The 12,348-nt window shown below is 39.2% G+C and overlaps 1 protein-coding gene across 1 annotated transcript in view; it reads left to right on the top strand.

Moving 5' to 3' along the window:
• The first annotated feature begins 3,513 nt into the window (after positions 1-3,513).
• LOC115793555 (gamma-aminobutyric acid receptor subunit pi) overlaps positions 3,514-12,348 on the top strand; it is a 54,276-nt gene continuing 45,441 nt past the window's right edge. Inside the window, exon 1 of the mRNA XM_030748602.1 lies at positions 3,514-3,574. Coding sequence (XP_030604462.1) covers positions 3,522-3,574 — 53 coding nt within the window. The 5' untranslated portion in view covers positions 3,514-3,521. The remainder of the gene's footprint in view (positions 3,575-12,348) is intronic.

Below are 12,348 nucleotides of genomic sequence, written 5' to 3'. Positions count from 1 at the left end.
AGTTATCCCCAGACAGTGATAGATAAGTCCAGCTACACCTGGTGAGAAAACAAAAACAAGTTATTGTGCAGTTTTATCTTTTACTGTCTGACCCATTACCTCAACTTTTTTATATCTTTTGTTTATTTTTGTGTGCAGTAGGACTTTAATAAACGGGAGTAAATGGCAGCAGAATCAGAAACAGAAAAACATTCATTCCTGCTGGTAATTAGTAGGGGATAGGTATAAAAAGGTTTTTAAAGTTCTTTTAAAAACAAGACATGTTATTTACGGTCTACCTGACTACAGATTGGCTTAGTGTCTAGAAATAGACCTTTAATGTACCTTTAAATTTGCATATAAAGGTACAGTCGGTTGTTTTTTGAGATTATTTAATAGAAAATAGAATGTAGTACTCATAAATATACATTGATTGGTGTGTAATTACATCTTCAACAAATTGATGCAGTCTCATGAACTTAGAATTAATCCATTAAAAATACACAGGATTCGTAGAAGCCACCATGTTTCCCCAACATCCTCGTTCCACCTAATTGGTTGTTATATATGTGGCTGGAGACCGGCCACATATATAGTACACCTTATAAGTTAGTTTTAATTTAATTAATAAAGATCACAAATAGCTCTTTCAATCTCTATATGACCAGGGGTGAAAGTAAGCCGGTACGGTATGGTACTGCATACCACTAAAAGATTCTGCGCCGGTACGCAGTACCTGGAAGAGGGGGAGCAGCTGTCTGCTGTAAGGCCGTCATTCAGAACCAGTCACGGCTGCACTTTGGGTCAAAATAGATCTGCTAGCAATAAGCAGTCTAAAACAAGACTTAATCAATTAATAAATAGCTTTTTTTTCTCATTTTAAATTCTGAACTGTTCGTGTTGGAGCCTCAATTCTCTAGATTCTCTCCGCTCGGAGCTCGAGGCTCTCGTCAACGGCCAGCCTTTAAAACGTTCACATTGCTTTTTGTTAAAACATTGCTTATGACCGGAGATTTAATTTATACTACACAAGAGCGCATTTACCTACAAAACACAGTGGTTGCAAAGGGAACTGAGGTTTGAGAAACTTTGGTGATTATTTCTTTACAGAAGTTTTGTATTGGTGGACAGAGCCAGAATGTGTGGAGGTGGTCATCAGTTGTGTTAAGTGTACAGTGTGTGCAAACATCTAGGTTCCTTAACAATTGAAAAAATATATTCCACATTGTCAAGTGCTTCTAATATATATATATATATATATATATATATATATATATATATATATATATATATATATATATATATATATATATATATATATATATATATATATATATATATATATATATATATATATATATATGTGGTTTTTGTCATAGTACCAGCAAGAATGTAAAACTACTTTCACCCCTGTATATTACTATTTAACATTTATACATGTATATTTTCATCATTTCTTTCTCATTATGTCTTTCTCCTCTTCCACTGTCCTAAAAATCACACTTTCCCTCTAATAAACAGTTTAATTACATTCTCACATTGTATGAGAGTTTAATCAATAAGTGTCCGAGTCCAGCAATGTTAGATCCACTTCAAAGAAAATTTCACTAATAATGGCTGACAGCAGATAACAGCGGCTAAGCACACTTAGCGACAGGAAGGTTCAGCATATCCTTAACAACTCACCTCAGTATCGCTGTCATTGGACAGAAGTGAGCTCCACTCACTCATCCACTTCTATCTGACTCCTTTCACAAAGTTTTGCAGCCTCCTCCGGTGTATACCCGGCTGAGGTAAACAGTGGACTGACAGCCTACACTCACTACAGATGAACGGCGGCCAGAGTTGCTTGTCCTACAGCGGCCCCCGTAGCTGTAGACTGCAGTCTGCAGTCTACTGACATCTAGTGGTGAGATTTTTACATACCGTACCTTTAAGATGCATGTTTTGTAGTTTATAGTTAGTGTATCGTACACTACAGCTTCAAAATGGTCATGTTATGACCCAGTCATTATTAAAAAATGACCTAGTGCAGATGCTGTCAGATTCTGTGTACTCCTCCTTAGCATCTTTCCTCAACATCTTTTTTGACTGTTCAACCACATCCTTTTTACTGATCCTTTCTCACTCTCAACTAGAATGATACTAAACATAGTTCTAAAAATGTTGAACAATGCCTTTAAAGTCATTTTTAAAGCAAAAAAAATGGTTCTGTTTTAATCATCACAATGGCAATCAAATCTCAGTTTCATTTCAGTGATTTAGAATTGCAATGTTAGAAAGTTGGAAGACATGCAAGAAGAAAGATTTAAGTGATAAAATAAATATATGTGCCAGCTTCAGAGCACATGCATTTTTTACAACAGCAGAGTTATGTATGAGTCATAATGCATGACAACCAGAATTGAGAGAGAATTTTAAACTTTACTGCATTTCTGTCAGCATCAGTCATGTCATTGACAGCAGAGGCAGGAAGTGGGCCATACTGTGTCTTGACTGTGCTTTATGCATTCATGACCAAAATGGCTGAGTAAGCACATGTCCTCAGTGTCACTATGTGTGCAGGGCATATGAAAACTCTAGTGTTGAATAATGTATCATTGAATTGGCAATTTCATATATTCCTGTAGTATTCTATTACTGCACATGCGAAATACATGTTTTACTGTAAACCCTGTCATAATTAAGCCATTTCTTACCTATTTTAGAACTGTATACCACCTGTCATACAACTAGATATCTAAAAATATAATGTTTCCACTGACAGAACTTACTGTAGTTCAAGCTTACAACAGAGTAAAGACACTTTTAACACCATAGCCACAGAAGTTTGTTTTCAACTTTACATTAAATATTTCCTTAGACCAGCTTGCCGTCCATGGCACTTGGGTCTCGATTTTTTTTTTCTGGTCTCTGAAGGGGTTCTGTCTGCTTTCATCTTAAGAGAGACAGAGAGGGCGTGCAGGAAGATATAAGAAACAAGAGGACGCTTTATTACTTTTCACCCAAGTATTGAGCTCAGTGCCAGACTTGGAGTTGAGGTGAAGTCATTAACAGGAGGCCATTATGCTGCCAAGAGAATGTCCCTAAGGCACACCGGCACTGTTACACACTACTATGTGATTTAGAAATAAATCAAGAAAGAGTGTCCTACAGTTCGGTGTCTGAGAGACTCTATGAAAGATAACCAAGTGGCAGAGAGAAACCACCGTTATGTGGGTGCTACAAATCATCTCAGAAAAAAATATGTATATATTTTTGGAACTGCAGACTTTAAACATTTGGAATAGGAAAAAGGGTAACAGATGTGCCCCTCTGTGATGCCTGCCAGCTGGAAAGCTCTAGAAGTCACTGATCCTGCACAAGTCTTACCCTGCATCCTTGTTGAAATGCACAAAACTGTTTGGTTTTCAAAGCGCAACAAAATCTATATTTTCTGACTGCTGTCATTACTTGCATCCCTTTAAATTTATTTGTTATTTTCCCTTCTGTGCCCCTTTTCCAGATAAACTCCACTTGGCGTCTTCACTCCTCCAGCAGCCATGGCTCTCTCTATATCTGGAGGAACTGTGTTCAGAGTACTCCTCATTAGCAGGTAAGACAGAACAAGAGATATAACCACTGTGATCTACAACCACAAAGTTATCAAGCAGGGAGCATAATCAAGTCGTGTCGGATTCTAATTTATGAATCTCATTGACTACAAAGCTTTGTAGTCAATGAGCTCAGGAGGAGATACTTATTTGTACCATTTTCTTGTAAACTATCAATACTCAATAACAACTCTCCATGCATCAGACGAAAAGCACTGAAACTCCATGGCTGCATTGATGACACCACTGAGCAGAATCGATGAGGCAGGATCCAGCACCACATGCATACAATTGGTGTTATAATCCCTGCAGAGGTCATATGGAGAGAATGATGGGATGTTTTGGTGCACATTTGTATGTGATCGGGAACCGAAGCCTCTGCTCTCCTTGCAGTTTATTCTCAAAGTACAGAGTACACTGTGCACATTTTAGATAGGGAAACCCTCTGGGTCTTACCGAAGATATTCTCTGTAAAGTGCAGCACTTGTGTGGGATTTTTGTGTTGTGACAGGTTCCTGCCAGTATTATCCGAAATGTCATATGCCACACCTAAGAGGCTCATTTATTAAACACATCCTAAAATATAAATTTAGATTAAAAGAATGCATGTGCACAAAAGTCAAAAATGGTGTGCACACAAAAAACATTACATTTATAAGACTGGCCAGGCATTGTTCATTTTAGAAATTACAGTATACCTCGAAATGAAATCCAGCCTTCTACATGCCCATATCCAACCATAACGTGCCTATTCAAGTTGATCATAGACTGTAAATAAAAGATGGACTTTTCTACACTGGGGTGGCTGTAGCTCAGTAGGTAGAGCAGGTCACCTACTGATCGGAAGGTCAGCGGTTCGAATCCTGGCTACTCCAGGCTACATGCCAATGTATCCTTGGGCAAGATACTTAACCCTAAGTTGCTCTCCGACCGTTCTGTCGGAGTATGAATGGTGTGAATGCTAGTTAATTAAAAAAGCACTTAGCTTAATTAATGATGGAAGTGCTTGTATGAATGGGAGTGCATGGGTGAATGCAAACAGGTTGTATAAGCGCTTTGAGTGCTCTGATTGAGTAGAAAAGCGCTATATAAGAACTAGTCCATTTACACTTACATCACCAACTGGTTTTTGGACTTTAAACTTTGAAGCCTAATTAATAGCATGCTGTATTTGGCATTGGGGGGGGTGGGGGTGGGGGTCATATTTGGATGAGAGGTTAGTTATCAGCTAATGCTAGCAAACAAACTTGGCTAGCAAGGTACTTACATAAACTCTATGGGGGCAACATTCATAGACAGATACCTGCCAATTAATGCAAATAATGTAATTAAAATAAAAGACTAATAAAATACTAGAATTTTACTACACAACAGGTCACATTATTTGTCAGATAATATAACTAAAAATGCTCCAACATCATCACAAACCTGGTCTAGAGGTTCAGTTCAACGAGTCAGCAGAGGTTAGGCCTAGCAGTTAGCTGCTGACTACAACCAGTTGTTATGAAGGGGGAAATTAACAGCGGAGACCAAAAGAACCTTTTCTTCCAAACTGTGCATATATGTGTGAATATGTCAGTTTTTTTAGTTGACGTTGGGCATTTTAATATGGCACTTCCACAATGGCTTCATTTTTCAGCCCTGGAGGTTGCCACCTGATGTTAATGCACAGACATCAGCCGGCTTATCAGTGGTTCTTATAATCATATCATTCTCTGGAAGCATTGGTGCATTAATCATGCAGCGTTATGCACAGTTGTCACTGCAGCAGTTACACATTTACAGCAATGAGACTGACTGAGTCGCAATTTGACAAAATGATCTTGATAATCAGTGGTAACCCCTTAGAATTTGCAAGTAAAAAGTTTGATAGAGTAAGAATGTATCAGTTTGCCTGTAAGAATATGTCAGTTTGCCTGTTTTACATGAAAAGGAGGTGAAAGAGACTCAGCTTACATTTATATTATACATTTGATCCTTGATATTGATACACTTGATGTCTAGAATCTACCTGGCTCATCCTGCATTTCAACAGCTGGGCTGTGGACCCTCTCTGCTCTCTCGGGGTAGTGAATGTGATGGTGAGACAGCACTGATGAACTATTAGAACTAAATTTGATATTTGAGTTTCTTCCTTTTTAGTGTTTTTAAACTCCAGTCCTCTTAGACAACAGGGTGCCAGTGGAGACTGTGCTACTGCTGGCCGAAGACAAAGGAAGAAGAAGGTGGGCATGTAGGTGAAGGGAACAGAGGTGATGAGGAGGTGTTATATATGTGGTTAAGGAGAGAAATGCAGAAGGGCAGGTGGTGGTGAAAAGGATGTAAATGGTTCTGGTGAACATGTACTTTAAGAAGATGGAGGAACATGTAGTGACATATAAGAGTGGAGGAAGGTGAGCACAGGTGGACTACATCTTATGCACAAGGCATAATCTGAAAGAGAAAGGCGACTGCAAGGTGGTGTCAGGGAAGAATGTAGCTAGGGAGCATTGGATTGTAGTCTGTAGGATAACTTTGGGCATGAAGAGAAAGTGAGTAAAGGTAGAAGCAAGGATTAAATGGTGGAAGTTGAAGAAGGCAGAATGTTGCTCATAGTTCAGGATGGAGTTGAGACAGGTTCTGGGTGGTAGGGAAGAGTTACAAGATGACTGGTAAAATACAGGTGCAGAAGAGGTCAAGGAGACTTGGTGCTGTAATGAGGAAGTAAAGGAAAGGATTCAAAGGAAGATGTTAGCAAAGAAAAAATGGGATTGCCAAGGAGATGAAGAAAGTATACCGGTATACTGGGAGGCTAAGCATAGAGAGAGGTGGCAAAGGCAAAGCACAGATAAAGCACAGTTAGTGAATCAGGAAGTCGAGAGGATTAGTAAGGAGGAAATGAGGGCAACTATGAAGAGGGTGATGAGTGGAAAGGTGGTTGGTCCAGATGCCACACCTGTGGAGGTAGGAAGATATCTAGGAGAGTGGACCTTTTTTTTTATGTCATGTTTAAAACAATCTTATAGAGTGACAGGATGCCTGGGGAAGTGTACTGGTACGGATTTTCAAGAATGGCGATGAAGTGCAGAACTGCAGGAACTACAGAGGGATCTGCTCTGAGCCCCTTCCTATTTGCAATGGTGATGGACAGACTGACAGATGAGGTGAGTCAGGAGTCTCCATGGACTATAATGTTTGCAGATGACATTGTGAGAGTAGGGAGCAGGTGGGAGAGAACCTGGAGAGGTGGAGGTACGCACTGGTGTGAATGGTTGTCTGTCTCTCCATGTTGGCCCTGCGACAGGCTGGAGACCTGTACGGGATGTACCCTGCCTCTTGCCCTATAACAGCTGGGATAGGCTCCAGCCCCCCCACGACCCTGAACAGGATAAGAGGACGGATGGGTATAGGAACTATCATGCCAGCTCTTGGCTCTATTTAGGTCTGTGTGCCACATTATCTGATCTATTTGGTGTCTTCCTGCTTACATTTAATTCATTTTTGTGCCAACATAACTAAACAAAGACAGCAACCATGTAAAATTAACATATTAATGCCACTGCAAGCACGTTAACATCTTAATATTCAAACACTCATCTGTGCCTAAGTACAGTCCCAGAGCCTAACAATACAGCTGAAGTCTAACCTCTGGTGCATGAATTTATGGTTGAAAAAATGAAACAATGGGTTGAAAATACTGAAATTTCAGGGGTTTGATTTGTGGTTTGCATCAGTTTTTAAGACATGCATGTAAGACATCCTTTGACTCAGAGCGGGAAAATGATTAATGATGCCGATGTTTTATTGTGGCTCTTGCTTTTATAAGGAAAGAGCTGTGCATCTTTTAGTTTTTTGTAGTTCCATTTCTTCCTCAGAACTCTCTGTTTTGTTTTGTTTTCAACCTCTTTCGTCTTTCGTCTCACCTAAGCACAGTTTACTTGACCACACTCTGCTGCTGTTGCAGGAGTGAAACACCTGTAAATTGCTGACCCTTGGCTCTGAGTGTCCTCCATGACCATTTAGCTCAGCTGCCAGCACCGGGTGCGTCGCTGATGATGGGTGGCATAGTACACCAATTAACAAAGAATTGAACTGATCGGTCCCATTGTCACCAATACTTGATCCAGCTTTTTGATCCTGTTGGTGCTCAGTTCTCAAGCTTTAATAGACAGAACAAAACCTCCTAAGACCTACAGTACAGTAGTCTCTGAAGCTTGAAAAAAAAGGTGCCTGGACTTCTTTGAGTTTCTTTAAGACATTTCACCTCCAGGGGACAACCATTTGGTTTAGAACTGAAGAAGCCTTTCAGATGACAGGTGAAACAGTTCAGTCACTTTTTTCAAGCTCCAGACACTACGGCAGCCTGGCTGACTGAAAACCTACACAGACCTTTATTACAGGTAACACACTGAAGCAGTTTGATTACTGATCAATCAGTCAACTTATGTAGGTCACACATTCAGTAGAAAATGTTCACAGACATGTGAATACCCTGTTTTACATCAATGGAAGGGTTTGGTGTTTTGCTTTCTGTTGAGGGTGCAGTGTGCCACCGATGTAGCTAAGCCATAAGAACTACGCTTGTGAATGCTTCACTGTCGATCATGCCTTTAGATACCTTCCTCCTCTCATGTCCCTGTGGCACTTGGTGAAAATCCCGGCAGCACTGGAGCATTGTTTTTCTCCCTGAGTAAAAAGAACAAAGGGAGGAATTGAAGAGGATAGTCAAAGATCACAGCTGAACTTGTGAGCAGAAATAAATCAAGGCTGTGTTCTGAGGCAGTCATCTGTGGCTTTGGTTGGCAGATTTACTGATTTTTAGCTAAGTATTGCAATTCTGCAGATGACACAGACGCACGTTTTAAAGTCTGTTTATGTAACCTGTTTGTTTCCGTGTTCTATTTTTTAGCTGAAGGATCACACTGTGACTGACATTCTCTGCAAGAGAGTTAATAAAAAAAAAAAACATAAAATAGTGATTCTTGGTTAATATTTTACTTTCTGAAGAAATTACAACAATAATAAAGCTGTTGCTGGCAGACTTTCAAGTCTTTTTTGTGAGCATTAAACATCCAGGTAATCAACTCCATCCATCCATCCATCCATTCGCTTCCGCACATCCTGTTAAGGGTCGCGGGGGGGCTGGAGCCTATCCCAGCTGTCATAGGGCGAGAGGCAGGGTACACCCTGAACAGGTCTCCAGCCTGTTGCAGGGCCAACACGGAGTGACAGACAACCTTTCACACTCACATTCACGCACTCAGTCACACCTATGGGCAATTTAGATTAGCCAATTAACCTAACCCCAGTAAGTGCACGGTGGCACAGTGGTTAGCACTGCTGCCTCACAGTTAGAATACCATCTGGAAGGCCTGGGTTCGATTCCACCTTGGCCCAGGCCTCTCCCTCTCTCTGTGTGGAGTTTGCATGTTCTCCCCGTGCTTGCGTGGGTTTCCTCCGGGTACTCCGGTTTCCTCCCACATTCCAAAGACATGCACTTACTGGGGGTTAGGTAATCAACTCTTTTATTATATTCTAATAACATTTGAATAATCTTTAAGTATCATATTGTTTATTAAATATTACCCTGCAGACAGGTCTGTGGTTATAAAATATCATTTTCAAAATTATGCCGATAAATCCTGATTCTTAGCTTGATTCAGTGTAGCCTAAATCACTGAGTACTAAGTCAGCTTAAAAGAAGGATTACTTATTGTGATAAATCAGATTACACACATCAAGATAACCTCTCACCTGTGGGACATTATTATTTTTCTTTCATGGGAACATCAAAAATCTACAAAGAAGGCATTTCATGTAAGAAATGTAGTCAGTCAGAATTCATAGGCACCACAAGGACGATGGTGGGGACAGAGGCAGATCTAACAAGTGGTATAGTGAGCCCTAACCCTTCTCAAGGAGATAGGCCTAGGTCTAAAGCAGGGCTCTTCAACTCCAGGCCTTGAGAGCCCCTGTCCTGCAGCTTTTAGATGTGTCCCTGATCCAACTCACCTGAATCAAATGGCTGAATTACCTCCGCAGTATGCAGTCAAGTTCTCCAGAGTCCTGCTAATGACTTCTATGTTTGACTCAGGTGTGTTGAAGCAGAGACACATGTAAAACCTGGAGGACAGGGGCTCTCGAGGCCTGGAGTTGAAGAGCCCTGGTCTAAAGTATACAGTATCACATTATCTGTCAAACATGGTTCAGGTAATCGTGTGGCATGGGAATGTACAGTGGTAGCAGTGGTTATTGATGATGACTTCTGATAGAAGTAGCAGGATGAATTCTGAAGTATATAGGGCCATACTCTCTGCTCAGATTCAGCCAAAATGCTGCAAAACTGCTTCACAGTGCAAATAGATATTGACCCCAAAAATACTGCAAAAGCAATCCAAGAGTTTCTCAAGGCAAAGAAATAGGATATTTTTCAATGGCCAAGTCAGTCACCTGATACAAACCTATCAGAGATTTCCAGTTATTGAAGACAAAACTGGAGGCAGAGAGACCCACAAACAAGCAACAACTCTGATTGGCTGCAGAAAAGGCCTAGCAGAGCATCTCAAGGGAGGAAACTCAGCATTTGGTGGTGTCCAGACTTCAGGAAATCACTGACTGCAAAGGATTTCTATCAAATTATTAAAATAAATGTTTGTATTTAAATTTATTTATCCAGTTACTTTCGAGCCTCTCACTCAAAAAAAAAGGACTATGTATAAAAATAGCTGTAATTGCTAAACATTAATGAAATACTTTTCTTAACGCTAAAAGTCTAAACTTCAATCACATCTTGATTGTTTGATTTAAAATCCACTGTGGTGGTTTACAGAGGCAACATTACAAAAAAAATGTGTTGGCCAAAATGTATGGCCCTCACTGTGTATATAGTATATATCAAACAATGTGTCAGGTGAAAACAATTGATTTCTTTTTAAATTGACCTTTAAAATCATAAGCTAATCTTTGCCCTGCTCTGTGCCCTTTGGACTTTAAAGTGATGCTTAGTTATAGATAGTAAGTGTGTTAGAGTTAGCTTAAAAAAAATACATACAGTGCTTAACAAATATATTGGACCACCACCAGTGGTGGTGCTCTAATATATTTTTTTATGCCACAGCTGCCCCCAAATTATCAGTATTGGTAAATACCAAAATAATGATTTAATTTTTTGTAATGGTTAATCCACCAGTAAGTGCAAGCTCTTTAATGACATTTTTAATGTTAAAATATAATTAGTTTTTACAGACATTTTAAAATTTACTGTCTTACAAAAAAGCTGAAAAAAAAAACAGTAAGCACATTATTATTTTTTTGATTAAGGTGCTAAATTACAGTTATTTATTTACATCCCTGAATAAAAAAAAAATGTTTTAGTGGTTGAATGCTCAATTAATTTTTGACCTCTCAAATAAGTCCAGTGTGCCGGCTCAAAACAATATTAATGGGCGGGTATAAAAACATGAATTCAGTTGATTATTTTCCTAACAAGTAATAATTTTTTTGTTTTGTTTTTACTTTTAAACATTTCTGACATTTCTAAAATATTTTTGTTTTCTTATTTTATGACAGGTGGTGCAACAAAATTGTTCAGCACTGCATGTATCAGTGGACGAAGCTCGACGTGCATAGATTAGTCAGGTCACCTGTGACTGAGCAGTTTGTGGGGAGGGGTTTAGTCCAATAAGGATTACAATCCAAAAACATAAACAACAAAATAATAATGCTGATTTATTGAAGCAGCCTTAGATTAAAGGTCATATTTTTGATTTTGTAACCAGAAGTATCTGCGTTCCTCTGCAAGTCATTCGGCAACCCACACTTACAAATGCAAGCTCCAGCATCAAAGCAGCCAGGCTTGATTTCTTATTTAATCTCTTTCAATAGAGCCTTAATAATTTAAAGTAGCACCATAATACTGTACAGTATATAGGCACCAATGGTTTCTCAGCACTGGTTACAGAAAGGATGGATAAAATTTTACTGAAGCCTATTACAAGCAGATTAAAGGCTTACACTATGCTTTTCTTGCTTTAACTGGAAAGACAGGACTTACTCCTGTATAGAAATCCCTTTTATGCCAGGTTTATTGATTGTCACTAGAGAGATTAGTGTACCCCTATGCTAGGATAATTACAGGACTGGACTGTCTCAAGGAAGACTCCACAAAAAAAGGTATGATAGAAAAATAATTAGCTTGTGAGAACATTGTATCATGTATTTTGTTTTTCATTTACTGGGAAAAACAAAGTATCAAATGAAATGTTTATATCACAGATCAGCTTTTGAGGTTGTGGATTAAAAGGAAAATTGAATTGCAAAAGTATGACATGTGAGCTTCCTGGAGATCATGTCAGATACAGACTGGACTTCAACAAGTGGGAAGAGTGATCTGCAGCTGTACTGCCTCTGACAAATAAATGCTGGAGGCTGCTCGCTGATGTCACTTCATTGATGTCAAGAGTTACCTTTTGGTAAACATAACTGATGTTTCAGAGTGGATGCCACAGCTGATTAGAGCTTGACTGAAAGACAAAAAAAACCAACCAAACAAAAAAAAACATAAGGTCAGACCTTTGCTTGTATCCCAAATGGCTTAAAACTATTAGCAGAATGCTAAGAGCTGAGCTGTTAACCTATGTTGCATTAGTTTATCTTTCCCTATTTTGTGATCAAAGAACTGGTTAAAAATCAGTCTGCAATTACTGCAAACATATCCTGTCCAAACATGAAAGGTGGCAGGTTTAAATTACTGGGGTAATTTGGTAAATGGTCAGGCTGGCTTTGAATTATGATCACT

Source organism: Archocentrus centrarchus, chromosome 15 (assembly GCF_007364275.1).
Source record: "Archocentrus centrarchus isolate MPI-CPG fArcCen1 chromosome 15, fArcCen1, whole genome shotgun sequence".
Lineage (NCBI taxonomy): Eukaryota > Metazoa > Chordata > Actinopteri > Cichliformes > Cichlidae > Archocentrus > Archocentrus centrarchus.
Note: the sequence above shows the minus strand (reverse complement) of the source record. Positions and strands in the feature narration are given on the sequence as shown.